Source organism: Drosophila persimilis, unplaced genomic scaffold, assembly GCF_003286085.1.
Source record: "Drosophila persimilis strain 14011-0111.01,24,50 unplaced genomic scaffold, DperRS2 tig00000124-arrow-pilon, whole genome shotgun sequence".
NCBI classification, from domain to species: Eukaryota; Metazoa; Arthropoda; class Insecta; order Diptera; family Drosophilidae; genus Drosophila; species Drosophila persimilis.
Window position 1 is genome coordinate 2,195,464 of NW_020825294.1, and position 16,489 is coordinate 2,211,952.

Here is a 16,489-nt window from a genome sequence, read left to right on the forward strand (position 1 = left end):
AGAATTTTATAATTTTATGGGAGTGAAAATAAAAGGAAAATATTCCAAATTCCCATGTACCGGGTACCATTAATTTCCGATGCAAAGGCAAAGATATTTCCATTTTCTGTTAAACGATGAATTTCTTCCTAAAATTTGTGTACGAAAACTCTTCGATTCCCGAGGAAATACTAAATATCAATATATGATTTAGGTTAAACCAAAGAAGACCCCACCACACGCTCCACACACAGCACACACCCCACCTCCACTCAAATAAAAGAACCACTAAAGCGTTGCAACAACAACATCAAACGGCGGTGAACACACACACACACACACGAGGTTTTGCTTTATTTACGCATAATTTTAAACAATTTATGAGCATCGCTTCAGCGTCTGTGGAAAGGTATTTGGGATTGTACATAAATTTTAGAGGTTCCAGAAACCCCCAAAAGAAAAGATACACCAATCGTAGGGAAGTTCAAAGGCCCAGAAGTCTCAATAAAATATTAAAAATTAGCCATGATATAAATACAAGTAATACTTGACTTGGAGGCGCCGCTGCCGGGCGTGTTGCCACCCACAACGTGCCACAAAGGAGGCCGACACGGAAGTGTCTTTCAGTTGCAACGATTGTGGGGGCCATAAAGCCGATCGAAGATTAAAGGCGGCTGCTTCCGTGGCGAGACTTCAAACGGAGACGAACCTGTACTCTTTGCTGGTTCTCATCATAATTTTAACAATCGAATGAGTTTCTAATTTGTTTATTTGTTTGTTGTAGTGCCAGTAGTGCCGGTAGTGCCGGCGGCTGCCCTTTGAACCCCCCTATTAAACTCAGGTGCGAACTGATGGATTGTGATCTTCCATCCTTTACTTAAAAACGGGATATCCATCGGGTGTTAATCATCCGCGAATTGTGGAAATCTTACCAGATCAAAGATCTATATCATATCGTGACCTGATAAAAACCAATGATCTGTGATCTATCTATGGGAAATGGAAAATTTCTGTTTTTTTCTGGTATTTACAGGGATCGTTTATACGTTCTTTGTCAGGTTGTTTTCTGGTGTGAATTTATCAAAGTAAATGGAAAATCATAAGTAATAATTATTTTACATGATGTGAGAGAATTCCTAATTGGGTGAGAAATTTTGTTTTATTTTTGAAAGTCTGTTCTAAATATTTTCCCCCCATCAGTATACCTTTTCTTTAAACCTAAATTTCATTTCCCAACTAAAACCCACTAAAACCCCATACGATATTGTACTGCCAGCGCATAAGCAACTAAAATTTCTACTAATCAAAGAAACGAAAATAAAAAAAAACTTAAAAAATGAATCCCATTTCGGAGGAACCTAAGAAAAGTCCTTCTACTGATGAATTTTTGACACCAGTCAACAAGGAGAGGGTCCAGCAGCTGGAGACAGTCTTGGGCGAGGTCCTCAAGGAGCCAGAAGGTGCACCCCAAAAGGAGGAGGCTGCTGTTCAAGAGACGGAGGACACCGACCAGAAAGATGACTCCGGCGAGCAGCTCAACAAATTCTGGATTGCCATCAGCGGTTACCCTTTTGAACGGGCTTATCTGGTCTATCGGTTCTTCAACGACATCGGCAAGATCCATCTGAAAGGTTTCACCCAGACGAACGTCATGTATCTGAAGTACCACACCACCGTGGACTGTCAGATTGCCTTGAGCTACGATGGCCAGAAGATTGGCTATGGCGGGGAGATCCGCGTCAGCGTAAAGCCCGAGAATCCCATGGCCTTGAAGGCCTTTCTTGGGGCCATAGAACAGATGGACGAGGTGACTGTCGCCACTGATGCTGGCCCACCTATGGCCGATACTGTGACTCGAACGGACCTGCCGGCTTCGTTTTTCATCGATATGGAGGCTACCATTCAGAAAAAGGAGACCCCAAATAAGAAGGAAGAGACGGACCAGAAGGAGGAGCAGAAGCTGGAGCTGTCGTTGGAGCCGGAGGAGGTCAAGGTTGAGCCTCCTGTGGACGTGGTTCTACCCAAAAAGTACGGCTTCTTTCAATGGCTTAAAGAGAAGATATCCCACATGTTTTTCTTCTATTAAATTTGATTACTTTTTCGTTGATTTCTGATGTTTAAAATTTGCCTGCTTTGTCGTTGATTCTCTGTAACGAATAAATTGGATAAATATATCCATGAATATATCGTTTGACTAATTATGCGAATACTTTTGTCCAATGACTAATCAATGGGGGTTACAAATCATCCAATAACAATGCTGCCAAATGGAAATAACTGATAAAATTGTATTCTGTACAGAACAGAACAGAACAGGGCAGAAAACAGGGCGCCACATTTATAGAATTTTTAATTACAATAAATCAATTGAAATAAAATGTAATTTTTCAATTTTATCAAATTGTCATTATGCGTAATTAATTCCTATGCACAAATGCATTTTAGTGTGGCGCCACCACAGTGTGTGTGTGCCCCCAAAAATTGCACTGCCCTCCCGCCGCCATAGTATGGGGGGGGGGGGGGGGGGGCTGTTGCTTAATTATTATATATGTAATTTATTTGCCCCACAGTTATTCCCACAATCGGGGATTGCTAAAAAGTACTGCATACGGGGCGGGGTGGACACGCTGCACTGTGCTTTAATGCCACATTAATCCCGTGCCGCACGCACAAAAACGCACTCGAAAAAGTGCGGGAAATGACAGTAACACAGCAAACAAAACCCACACAACAAAAGCAATTCAAATGCACGCGAATGCATAGAATGCATAATTAATTTTTATTTTGATGACAACGTCAACGCACCGTCACACCAGACAACAAAACCTGCGCCTTCTCAACCTCAGGCCTCAGGCCTCACGGCCTCACGACCTCCGACCTCCGTCCTCATGCGGCAGGCATACACTCTCTGGGGCGCCCATTGGCATGTCCATTGCAATTATTTTGGATTGGATAAATGTATATAAATGTATATATACCTGTAGAAATCAATGTATATGTATATATAGGTCCTGCCATTTGGTTGTAGGCTCCATCGGCGCCGATATGCCGCCTATGCTCTCTCTTTTTTTGGTATTTTTATTATCTCTCTCTAAATAATATACAAATATAGAGATTTACTTATAGTATATCCCTAGACTCTTTGAGTAGCGGGTATAAAAACACGTTTTTTTTCGAGGCACAAACTCTGAATAATCAAAGGAAAGTGTTTGGGAAGGTTTATGAAAGATATGATTGAAAATATTACAATTTCAACTTAAACTATGTCTGTTTAGTGGAGGTTAAATTTAGGAAATTATTCTAAAAATCAAACAAAGCTTAGATTCAAAGATACAATAATATGTGTGTCGTTTATAGAAATCTATAGGTATATATATATTATAATTATAATATAAATTATCGCCCTACCATTATTAATCGAAGATTTAGAGATTATTCTCTAAGGTACTCTGGAAGTTTAAAAAAGATAATATATATAAAATATTCCACAAAAAATTTACACTATTTCCCATCAATATATTGAATTTTAAATAAGATTAGATTCTCAAAAGAATGCTTTATAAAAGCCGTAATAAAGTTGTGTTTTTAAAAGTATTTATAGTAAATCCCTTTTATATACATTTTAGGACACATAAAAGTGTTTTATCTTTACAAAACATTACCAAACACTATATTTTCGCAAGACAGGAATGCCCATTTTAACAATCCGCAGATACCCTTCTATTTTATTGATCTCTAAGCCCCTCTCTCCTTTCCATTATAGACTCCATTGTGCCAACCAATTTGTGTAAAATGGCGGCATGTTGACGGCCATCTAACTGCCGTTTGGCCACACTGGCAATGGGCACCGAAAGCACAAACTGCGTTTACCCACACTGCAGACCGCAAAAAGGGCGGAAGGAGGACGAGTGGGCCCACAGAGTGGGGGAAAGGACCTGCACACATGTCAGGTTAAACACAAATTAACCTCATTTGACAAAACAAAGCGAAATAGCGCCGCTAAAATGGATAATTTGTTAAATAAATTGCTCGATTTTTATGCGAATATTTTGCTTGGTGAGGGGAATGGGGGAGAAACCATTCAAATATTTGTTGGTTGCTTATTTGCATATACGCGAGCGATAAATACAAATAAAACTCAAAAATTCTTTTGTTATGCTTTTTCATAATCTTTTTTTGGTTTTTTTTCTCTCTGCGCTTAATCCGTTTTTATTTGTTTTGTTTTTGTTTAATTTTTATGCCCTTTTAGGCGGCTGTCGCCAATTATCCAACACACATTCAAACCCCTTCCACCCCCCTACTACCCTCCCCTATACCGCATCGTTGATGGTTTCCGACTGCAAATCCTCTAAAATTATTGCATTCATTAAATTTTAAACAAAGGTGATTAGATTTTATAATTTAAATGGACAAACAGGCCACGCATTTACATGGCGCCTAAAAATCCCATGTGCTAACGTTACCGTTATTCTCCCGCTCGTTATTTATTTAGAATAAAAAAAAACGGAGAATTTTTTCCGCTAATTTATTTGCTTGCTTTTTTCCCTCCCCCTTTATCGTAATGTGGGATCAACAATTGTTTGACTTAATTTATTTATTGTTATTTTCTAATCATTTTTGGGGGATTTTTAATTGGTTTTCGGGATAAATGTAATTTTTTTGGGCAGCTTTTGTTCTGCCAATTATTAATTCAATGGCAGAATGCATTCGAAATTATTGCAATAATTGATAGGAAATAATAGAATGCATTGCAATGCCCAAATTTTATTGAATTCCAACGACTTACACTAAAAGAAACGTTTTTTTCGATGCACAGGTACCGCCTCTGAAGCGTCACAAATTTCCTGGGAAGCTTTGAGGATAGTCGTCATATATTTGCAGGTTTTTTCTTTAAGAAAAAGATTTCTTCAGCATCAAAAATTTCCCAAAAATCTATGACTATAGAAGACCGGAAATTTATTAGTTTTTTCACAATTTTCCCATAAAAACTTAGTAGTTTAGTAGGCCATTATTTTCTAGTTTTCTCTTTAAAAATGTTCCAAATTTCTCCAAGTGTTGTAGTAGGCCTTGATTTTGGAATTATCTTAAATGTTTCTTTCAATTTTCTACCCAAAAACAAATCCAGTTCTCAGTCAAAAGTGAAAAAGTAATCAGACAACAAAAAATGTTTCCTCGTCGCCTCGTTTGGGTGTTCTTAGCCGTCTGTTTTATGTGCTTGTTCAATCTGGAATATCTCGCGAATATTTTCGGCAAGGAACCAGAAGTCATATTCAATCGCTTTCTAATCAATACGCCTGGCTGTCGAGTCCGTGTCCTGGCGCATCCAAAGAAGCCCGTGCCATTTGTGGAGCCCATTCACGTGATGGGCTGCAGCAGACCGCAGTTGATCTCTCCACTGTATGAGGATGACAATAACTACCTGAAGGCCAGCAATATAGAGGAGGATTTGCAGTGCAAATGCTGGCGAATGGAACGCCAGGATGATCGCTCGAATAAATACCTTCAGGAGAGGCAGTTCAATCTGAGTCGCAATGAAAACGAGCCCATTCAAGTGGAGTGCGGCCATCAAATGTATCGCATTCAATGCCGGAATAACGAGAATGTCGTCAAGTACAATGATGTTATATTCTTTATTCCACCGCCGTTCGAAGAGGAAAAGACACCCCGGCCATACGAAAAGAAACGTGAAAGTTTGTCTGTCATGATTTTGGGCATCGATTCGTTGTCTCAGATGCATTTCGAACGGAATTTCCCACATTTGACGAGCTTCCTGGACTATGTGCCACACACGTTCTTCCTGGGGTACAGTCGCGTGGGTCTGGACGCCTATGAAAATGTGGTTCCCCTATTGAGTGGCCTGCGCAGCGATGAGCTGGAACAACGATGTCTTTCGGCGAATAAATCAACGTACGATAAGTGCGGCCTTCTTTGGGAGAAGTTCAAGGATGCTGGCTATTCCACGATCTATGGAGAGGACACCGCCAAGGGCATTTTCACGGATGAAAGAGCGGGTTTCCGCAAACAACCGACGGACTTTTATCTGCATCCCGTGATGCTCGAAATGGACAAGCACACGCGCTACAGCATCGATGCGAGCGAGCTCATCCACTGCTCGGGAGGGCGGCAGTTTTTCGATGTCTTGAACGATTTCATCGATAAACTATCGTTTTACATGCAAACTGCCCCGTTTTTCTCGTTCTTTTGGCACTCGCAAGGCGTCAAGGACTACTATCACTATGCCCGGCGCTTGGATGTGGACTACGTGAAGCGTTTGAGGCGTCTCCTGGAGATGGACATCCTAGACAACACTCTGGTGCTCCTCATGTCGGACTATGGACTGCGTTCCGGAAAATATCGCCTGACGTACAGTGGCATGCGGGAGGAGTCGCAGCCCTTTCTTGTGGCCATATATCCCGACTGGTTAAAGGCCAAATATCCCTTTGCCATGGACAACTTCAAGCAGAATGCCCACAACCTGGTCACAGCCTTCGATCTGCATGCTACCCTCAAGGATGTGATGGATCTGAATCTTCTGAAGAACCAGCATGTGGAGAATCGAACGGATGTACTGCGTGGCTATCCCCCCAAGAAGGTGCCGCGTGGCGTGAGTCTCTTTCTGCCGCTGCCCCTGAAACGGAACTGCGAATCGGCTGGCATACCATCGCACTACTGCCCCTGCACCGATCTCACGGAAATCCCCACCGACGATGGCATTGTGCTGCGTACTGCTCGTTTCCTCATCGCTTCCATCAATCAAATTATCGGCCCCCACGAGAAATGCCAACAATTGCGGCTCTACAAGGTGATGCTTGCGTATTTCGTGGATCTCGGCGAGAGTTCCTTCGTCTACGAGCTGCGGCTGCGGGTGAGCACCATCCCAGGGGATGGACTCTTCGAGGGCACGGCACGGCTCACGGACACCTTCCATCTGACGGGTCCCATCACGCGAGTGAATGAGTATCGCAGTCAGTCCTTCTGTGTCAACGAGACGAGCATCAAAATGTATTGCTATTGTCCAAACTAAAGAACTTTTCCATCAATTAAAACCATTGGTCGAACTCTGAAAGGCTTTATCTGTGAATACTTGGGGATCTTCCATGGCAGCAATTACAATAAAACATTTCAAAATTTCTTGGTGTTTCCGTAGGCAACAAAATTATCACCTGAACAGAACGAGTCACCAGAGCCATCCAAAACATGTTTCAGATTAGAGATGGAAGCGTGACACGAAGAGTTACATTGGCAGTGCTCTTTGTGGTAGAGGGTCCGGATTCCGGATTGGGGAACGGAGACGGAGTAGGCTTTATTTCCGAGAGAATTTAGGTCCGGTTTTGAACAAACTGTCAACTCCGACTCGGCCTACTTAATCTACCCTTCTATAATTATATATATATTAATTAATTATATAATAATAACATATAATAATTCTTAACATGAAAATATTTAATATAAATATGAAAATATTTAATTTAAATATGAAAATAGTTAATTGATTTATAAGAATATTAAATTTTAAAATTAAATATGAAAACTTAATTTATTGATTTATTAATTATTATTAATTTATTTAATCTATTAATTAATATTAATTTTTAATTTAAAACATTTATTTATAAATAATGAAAATATGTTGGTAATTTTAAAGAAACTTCAAAAGTTTTTTTTTTAAATCGATTAAAATATTAATCCATTTAGTCCGATGTTTTTATTGAAAAGAACTGTAATGCTGTACAAATCAACAATATATACTCTTAAAAACTAATAAAAACACTGCATTATAGATCAATTTGTCCAAATTTTGTGGAGTTGCATAGTAAAAGTGAACAGAATCGCTGCTTAATTGAAAAAAACAAGAATCTCCAAATTATTGATACGCCTTAAATATTTAATATTTAAAATACCAGAGTTACTACATAATAGATTACTTATACATATTTAATACTAAAAAATGTATGGGTGTATGTATTTCTAAATTGGAGAATACCCTATATTCGCTTCATTCGAATTTATGTAGGTATATCTGTTCGCCTATGGTATATTTATACAACCAGGAAGGAAGGAAACCCCGTTATTCATTTATTAATATGTATATATTTAAAACTAGTGAGACGTTTCATTGACTCCCATCTCTATCTACACCACACTGTGCCGTTCCCGTTCCCTTCCCCCTCCCATTCTCTGATTTAGTTTCAGTTTCATTTCACGAATTTTGACGAACTGATAAAATGTCAAATGGTTTATGATGCTCTCCACCTCCTCCGGTCTCGCTGGTCCGCTGGTGGTTTGGCCTTTTTTTTTTTAGATCTGAATCTGTTGTCGGCCGTAATGCCCCGATTTCCCCCAGTCCCCGATTGTTGTTGGCTTTAGCTTTGGAGTTTATGAGCTTTGATATTTATTCTCATCAAATGGCGTTCGTTCAATGGAATTTATGATATTTCATTTGGTGTTTCGTCTCTTCTTTTGTTTGGTTTATAATTTTGTGTTTGTTTTTTTATACGATTTACGTTCCAATGTTGCTTTAAATTTCGTAGGACTTCCATAATTTCCAGATGCCTTTGCATTGCTGAATGAAAATTAAATACAGAAGAGTGGAAAATCCTTTTTCATTTATCAAATGATTAAGCCTCAAAGTCAGTCTAGGGATGCTTTTGGGCTCCTGGCCGTGGCCATCGCCCGCAGCGGATAATTTGCGTCAAAATGTCAGTTTATTTGAAGAGTCCAACGGTCGAATGGTAGCGCCACAGGACAGAGAAAGGTGAGGCGCCACAGGGCCAGAGAGAGAGAGAGAGAGAGAGAGAGTCGCAGATGAGCGACATGCAATTGAATTAAAATTAAAATAAATGCCACAAAGGAACAACAACCGACACCAAAATACGTAATAATTTGCAATTTATTTAACTGCGGACAATCCAGCGGAACCCATGGGGACTGGTGGGGGCTCCTGCCTGATCCTTGTTTCAAAAAATTATAAATTAAAAAAAAAAATAATTAAAAACCATTTGGTTTGCTGGGTGGAAAACTCGCTTTCAATTAATGCAAAAATGTCCTAAAATGGACAGCATTTTCTCACCGAATATCGCCGTCGCCGTCGCCGTCCCCGTTGACAGGAATAAATTGAAATGCCCGCCTCGTGATGCATGCCCACCCGAAAAAGTGCGTGACTGTTGCAAAAAAAAATTAAGCCATGAACACCACGCCTGTGGTGGCAATTGACAAGTGAATTTTTGCTCAAATGAGAATTCAACATGTTGATTTAAACCAACCAAAAAAAAGCAGATGGAAAAAAATCGTAGTGGAAAACAGCAAAGAGTTTTTGAGACAAACCGGGATGGAATTTCTCCATTAGAGAAGCTCTGACGAATGGGAATTCCACATTCATCTCTATCTAAACTAATATTTCTTTTATTCTTATCAGGCATTATTTATCGATTCATAAATCTCCAAAATTGTCAAACAGGTAATCACTCAAATTGCTCTGATTTCATATTGGAATTGGTAACGCCTCATAAATAAGTCAAAAATCGGGGGTCCCCACAGCTAGAGCAGAATTGGAGGTGGTGGATCTTATCGCTAATTGATGTGTACGTTCGCAGAGAGTGGGGGGCGGGGCGGGGCGGGGGAGTGGATGACACACATATCAAAAGGGTTGTATTTCTTTACTAAATTAAAGATTACTTGGGAAAGTCCATTATTGGTTAGTAAATTAAAGAACTATCTATTTTAGCCCAGTTTTCCCATCCAATCATTCACTTAATTGATCTGTTATCCACATCGTTATCCCTGGCCCCGACTAAGATACACAACTTGTGTGATATATCCACAGTCATTCAAGTCAATCAAATGCTCATCTGTCAAATGACAAATGATTTTTAAAATCACTTCAACCAAAGGCTTCCTCGTCAAAGTTTCACTCCTCGCTTCTCGCTCCATGGGCTCCTTGCAGGGTGGAGAAAAAATATTCATAGAACACGGAGAAAAGCGGAAACAGACACTTTAAATGCTTGCGATATTGTCAATCAAAATTCAATCGAAGCCATGAATCATGACACACAGATGGAGACATGGAGACCCCTGCCCGACTCCTCCTCCTCCTCTGGTTATGGTTGATGATGGGGCTTCAAGAGAGCTTCAACTCTCTCTCTCTCTCTCAGAATCACTCAATTGATGGATAGATGCTTGGTTGGTTGGTTGGTTGGTTGGTTGGATGAATGCAGAAAGAGTCCTGCAAAAAAAGGATGAAATGGGAATCACTCAACATGAGGATGCGTGTTGAATGATGGCAATGCTGCTGCTGCTGCTTCTGGAATATGTGACATTGTGGAAAGGAGAGGACCGACAGAAAGCATTTAACATTGGCATCCTGCCACACAAGGAAGGAAAGGAACCTTCCACCCAAGTGGATGGCATGGCATGGAATGGAATGTGTGGTGTGGCAAGGCAGGGCGCACTGTCATCAGTCAATGTCAGTGTGTGGATAGTTTTGACATTTTTATGAGCAAATGATAAGTCTCTCCACGCGTTTGATGCCTGCCTGTCGTCCAATGTTTGACACTTGCCAGCCACACACATCAACAAAATATTCTACAACTTATAAGAAATTCTTTTCGCGTGATGTATTTATGGCCCTCTTACTTATCGCCCACGATGCGGTGTACAAGTATTTTTAAATTTAAAGTGTGATACGAGTTAACAGTCCTCAAATCGCGGTGCCATCGGGCAATCAATCAAAGCGACTGCCACATCGTCTTGGAGTCGTTAAAGCCGTCGCTTTTGGCCCGGATCGTTCACGTGTTTAATGACTGACTTTTTGACGTTGTATCCCCCATAAAAGTGATAGCGAGAGGGGCTACAGGAATTTGTCAATGCAGTAAAAAGGGTTCGATAAAGGATTAGAAAAGGAGGAAATATGGCCATGTAAACGGGGAGTGCTGCTGCAGGAGGTGCGAAAAGTGGCATGGAAACCCTTTGTGGATATTTTGAGATCTGTTGAGCTTTGAAAGGAGTCTGGTTAGCCATTTTAGTGTCTCCATTATATGTACTGAAATCTAGGGCAAGATAAGATACTGAAAAATGCTGGCAAATCATTATACAAAAATTGAAAAAATACTAGATGATTACCAGAAAAAAAAAAATTATAGAACAAACCCTTAAACAATGCCAGAAAATTATAAAAAAAAAATAAAAAAAATACTCTAAAACTACCAAAAAATATTAGAAATCGACTATAAAAGACTCAATAAAAAATCAGAAAATGTGAGAAAATACGAAAAGGATTGCCAGAAAGAAATTTAAAAAAAATACCAGATAAATATACATATATATAGAAAATATACCAGAAAATACTAGAAAAATACCAGCAGGATCTCAAAAAGTTTTCCCCTTTGTAGATTTCCTGGGAAAATCGATGAGATTGGTTCTTCAAAATTCGAAATCGTTAAATCCTAATATTCTAGATCCCTCAAAATTTCATTTTCTAAACCAAAAAAATACTCTACAAACCACCCCCGTGACTGCAATTTTATTTTCAGCAATTGTTATAGCACCTAATCAGAAAGCAATTTCCATTTATCTACCTTCAAAAACCGCACACCGACCGGCAATGGCATTGCCTTTGGGTCATAAATTCTAGCCAAAATTGATTTCCTGATATCATCTGTATAAATAAAATAGCTAAAAACAACCAAAACAAGAATCCGTTCGGGGGGATCGACCATTAATAATTGCGAATGCAATTGTCAAAAATTGTTCGCGTACGTTTTTGTGGAAATTTTGCGGAATATCCAATGCACATTTTCTGCCTACTAATATTGACTTCCGTTTCCGCTGCAAAGAGTACGGCCCAAAAGTATGTTTCCGCTTCTGCTCTTCTTTCGAAACAATTTTTCACACAGCAAAATTTTTGTTATCATGTGTCGCCCCATTACAACGCAGGGAAAACAAAATCAATTTTCCAATGAAATGCCACAGCAGAGACACGGAAAAAATGAATAGGAAAATTTTTACAAATCAGACAAATAAATAAATAAAGGCGCGATGGGGCGACGATATTTGACATTTATTAATTAAAAATGTGCGAAAATTTATATTAATTTTATTCAACAACAAAAGAGGAAGCTAATTTCAATTTATTTTATTTGTCATCTGAATGTTTTATGTTCCTGCCGAACACTCCGAGGGATAGATAAAAAGTATTGGAGTTCTAAAAACATAAATTCCATAAATATTGAAAAATATGATGAGGGATGGAGGAAAGGTGGGAAGGAAATCGCCCTTTCCCAATCCCAAGTATATTTCCATATCATTTATAAATATTCTTATATTTTTAATTTCCTTAAAAATTTCATTGGTTTCTTTTGAAGCACAGTCGAAAATCTCTCTTTAAACAGAAAACCCACATAAAAGACCAGAATGAAGTACTCCAGAAAGATTGCAGTTATGTACAGCATAAAGGCGATGGTGTGAATCGAATCAAATGTGCCATGGAGTACACTTTGACAACCCTGAGTTATAAGATGGGGTTTATAGCAGGATTGGGGGATCCTACGCAGGTAATGCATGTACCAGCGGGGACCATCAAAGCCACAACAGTGCAGCTACAGTGGAAGAGAGCACTCATTACCAGATCTCACAAGTAATATAGGTACTACTACCTTCAATTCAAGTTCCGTCCAGTAGGTGTCATTGGTATTGATATATTTCACCCATTTCTCCGCTAGATCCTCCATGTCTGCCTTAAGCCGGAGTTTTTTGAGGTCACCTAAAAATGTGCAATAGGTCCAATACATGGCCCACATTGACAGCGGTATGTACTACTCTCAGTTAAAAATGGAATTCAGGTCTTAAATCCTACTCAACCTACCCACAAAGCAATCCAATCAGACGTTAAATCTAGCAGTAGAAAGCTCACTAAAAATAGTATAATGATAATCCCAATCAGACTCGTTATGGCCAGATAAAATTCGATGGCTGTTGCGGTATAGTTCTGCAGATAGATTATCCCATCCAGTCGAAGGATCCAAGGCAGAGTTATGCGAAATGTCACGGCCAAAAGCAACTGAAAAGTGGAGCTCCTCTTAGGGTTTGTTTTGGGGATTGTTTTCTTCAATGAAAGACTCACCGCAAATGCTACCATGACTATTTTCATAGACGTCCTGAAATACATTCTTGGAATATCTCTGAAATCCTTGAATTAAAAATATTTTAAAGACATAAAAATTGCAAAGCAATTTGGAAACAAAAATCGTCACTTACTAAGTGCTAAGGGTTGTGGCTAACAACCGAAGGGCACTGCTGCATGACGCGTAGACTCCCAGGCCGTTCTTTCCACTAAACGAATGAGTCTCCAGAAGTCCTGAAGCCAAAAATCATTGGTTTTTCCCCAAACATCGCTGATTTGTTCCTTCATTTGTATCGACTGTGCAGATATTCGTTTTTAAACATTACACAAATTGTATTTGTCTTCAATTATTCATACAAATTTCAGGCCTGGTCTCCTGTGTTCTTTTTTTTTGTATTTGTTTTTGCCATTTCTGTGTCTCCTTTTTTGTGCACAATTTTCATTGTTGATTTATGGGATTTGCTAGATTTTGACAGTCGTTGTTGCAACACACGAAATACGGGTGGGGGTGGCGGCGGGGCGGATTTGTGTTTGTATAAACAGGATTTTATAATCGGCTTTCTATATTAATTTTAATTTTATTTTCGGCATTTTATTATAATTACTCTTGATATATGTAAATGGCAGAATCGTTAGCAGAATTTCGTATTCGTATTCGTATTGTTTGCTGCCGCTGCCGCTGCTGCTGCACTTGATGTCCCATGGTCCATGCATGTCCCTCAAACTCGTTTCTGGGGGGGGTGGAGGGGGGCGGGGGAGATTTCCCCTAAAAAAGGATATATCTTTTGTGGTTTTAAATGTTTTTAATTGTCGTTGTAATTTACATGCGCTGTTTGTTGTTTCATAATCGCATGCTCTTTGTCCTCGTGTATGGGGGTAATATTTTGCCAAAATATTTATAATATTTTAATGCTAATTTTTCGTACAAATCCACAAATGCAGCTTCCATAAACGCCCCCCCACCCCCACCACCTGCCCAGCATCCTCCCTGGGCTTTGTATGTTTTGTGTATTTTTGGTCAATTTTTGTATCTGTTTGTGATATTTTAATTTTACTGTCACATTTGATCATAAATTTAGCGATTAACAAATAATATCCAGCAGCCTAAACCGAAACCGAAACCCCAAAGAGCCCACCGAAAAAGAAAAGCTCTATTGAAAGGTATTTCCAAAGCCCAAAGGCTGCGATTAGTTATATTTAATTGCATTAGATAGAGCCCCTATAATTATGGTTCGTTCAACAACAAATCGAAGAAGCAACAAAAAAAAACCCTTCCACATATTTTGTTTTTGAATTTGTTCCATTTTCGGTCCCCAGTCTCGAAGGGGTGAAATGTTTTTTGCTTTTGTATGCTTTGAATTATTTGTTTTACATTTTATTCATTCATTCAAATATTCCTTTGCTTTTTGTATTCCAAAATCATGTCGGATAAAATAAATTACTTTGCCCAATCAATCGATTCCTTTAAGGAAACATCCCTCCCGTCAGAGCCCTCAGAGCCTGATGAACTAATAAAAATTACCTACGATATGGTCTTCAATCTGAAGTGCGATACAAGTGCCGAAGATGGAGAGCACGCTGAGGAGGTGGACTCCCTCGGGGAGATCGCCAAGTGGACCACACGCTCGACAATAACCGAAAAGCAGGAGATGCAAAAGAAGAGCAAAGAAAAGCTGGGGCACTCTCCCCACTTGATGATCATCTTTGAGGACGGGGACTGGAACAGTGCCATGCATTTCCTCATCGAATCGATCAGGAATCCATTCAAACCGAATGCCGTGTCCACGGTCTTTGTGGAGCAGCACATTCGTGCGGATATCTTGGAGCACCTTCGGCCGGAGCTGCAGCCCTTGAACAAAGAGCCACCCGTTACCGTGAGTCCTAGTTATGTGAATTCCCTGAAGGTGGTCAATGAGATGCAGATGGAGTTCGTTCCCAAAATAGATGTGATCGATCCATCGGGTAATACCCCCGTTTTGCTTACCGACTGTAATGCCAATGAGTTGGGCGTGTATTCCGATGGTGTCATCATGCTGCATACCTTTAAAAAGACCGAGAACATCATCGATATATGCACCAGGGACCCGATACCGTTCGGCTCTGTTTCCATCTGGAACGAGGGTATGGATCGCGCCTTCGATATTGTGGCTGCCATCAATTCTCCCCATTTCTATTTCAACTCCACAAATGTGGACTTGTCGCCGATCGACAAGTACTTCCAGGCCGAAGAGAATTATGCGCTAATCGATAATGGTTTCCACTTTGAAGCCCTGAAGATCTACGAACAGTTCAAGACTATTGTCTTCCCCTTGGTCCATCATATAGCCCCGAAACCGGAGGCCAATGTCGAAGTGGTGGAGCCATCACCCATCTCCTTTTTGGACAGCTAAAAGGCTTCCTCATTCTTAATCGATTTTTGTTGCCCAAAATATAAATTCCAATAAAAATTTTCAAGTTATTTTCGGTTTTATTCTCATGTTAATCGAATATGATCGGCACCTGTCATCAGTAATAATCATATTTCTTTGCGTTTCGGTTTGTTTTTTGGGTCGTCTTAATGTATCCGAATCCCGGGTTATACAAAAACCTGTTGCACGCAAAAAAAACAATGGCATTCCATGACTAATGCTGCAGCAAGCTATAAAGGAAGATAACTTTGATGATAACTACTTTTGGGCAGTACTGTATTTTTCCTTGTGAAGGGTCATCATTTATTGATGTCTCTAAAGATTGAGAATAGTACAGGGCACGCCTTTTGGGAGGTGCTGTACTTTTTTAAGGAATAAATAGTCCTTTAAAGTACTTGTCTTCAGACAACACCTTTTGGTCGGTACTGTACTTCCTTAAAGAGTTTATCGATCCTTCGAGAAGACTCCTTTTGTGCAGTGCTTTGGGTACAATCTAGAAGTTATTAATATCAATTCCATGATCTTTCAAATCCATTCTCTGATCATCAAATCTTCATAAAACAAACTCAAAGTCCATCAATCCATACACCCTCTCCATCTCCAGAGATTCGCGAATCCATGAAGGCAATATTTATGATCGCTCAACCTTTAACAGTCACCACCGAGAGCCGGACGCAATGTGTGGTGCTGTCTGGACCATAAAACCATCACTTTATGGCCGAATGATGAGTGTGTGAGTGACGCTGTCGCTGTCGCTGGCACTTAAGACCCGAAACCGAATCCAAAAATAAAGCAAGGCTCATCAATGTGATTATCAGTTTTTGCTGGAATTTATTTCGCATAAATCTCGCTGCAAATGTCATCCAAATATGGGGGCTGCTGATATCAGGTGCAGCAGCAGTCCTCCAACTGCAATGCCACACCCTTCTCTCTGGCATTGGCTCTGGCTCTGGCTTTGGATCTCTCTGGCTGTGGAAATTCATTA

The 16,489-nt window shown here is 39.9% G+C and overlaps 3 protein-coding genes across 3 annotated transcripts; all 3 read left to right on the forward strand.

The window, feature by feature from the left end:
• Nucleotides 1-1,315: 1,315 nt before the first annotated feature.
• On the forward strand, nt 1,316-2,161 carry LOC6593742. The gene has a single exon (XM_002018964.2). The coding sequence runs from the start codon at nt 1,316-1,318 to the stop codon at nt 2,063-2,065; it is 750 nt and encodes a 249-aa protein (XP_002019000.1). The 3' UTR covers nt 2,066-2,161.
• Nucleotides 2,162-5,149: 2,988 nt separating this feature from the next.
• Nucleotides 5,150-7,045, forward strand: LOC6593741. The gene has a single exon (XM_002018963.2). The coding sequence runs from the start codon at nt 5,189-5,191 to the stop codon at nt 7,001-7,003; it is 1,815 nt and encodes a 604-aa protein (XP_002018999.2). The 5' UTR covers nt 5,150-5,188; the 3' UTR covers nt 7,004-7,045.
• A 7,499-nt stretch (nt 7,046-14,544) lies between these two features.
• LOC6593739 lies at nt 14,545-15,554 on the forward strand. Its single transcript, XM_002018961.2, has one exon. The coding sequence runs from the start codon at nt 14,626-14,628 to the stop codon at nt 15,484-15,486; it is 861 nt and encodes a 286-aa protein (XP_002018997.1). The 5' UTR covers nt 14,545-14,625; the 3' UTR covers nt 15,487-15,554.
• The last annotated feature ends 935 nt before the right edge of the window (nt 15,555-16,489 follow it).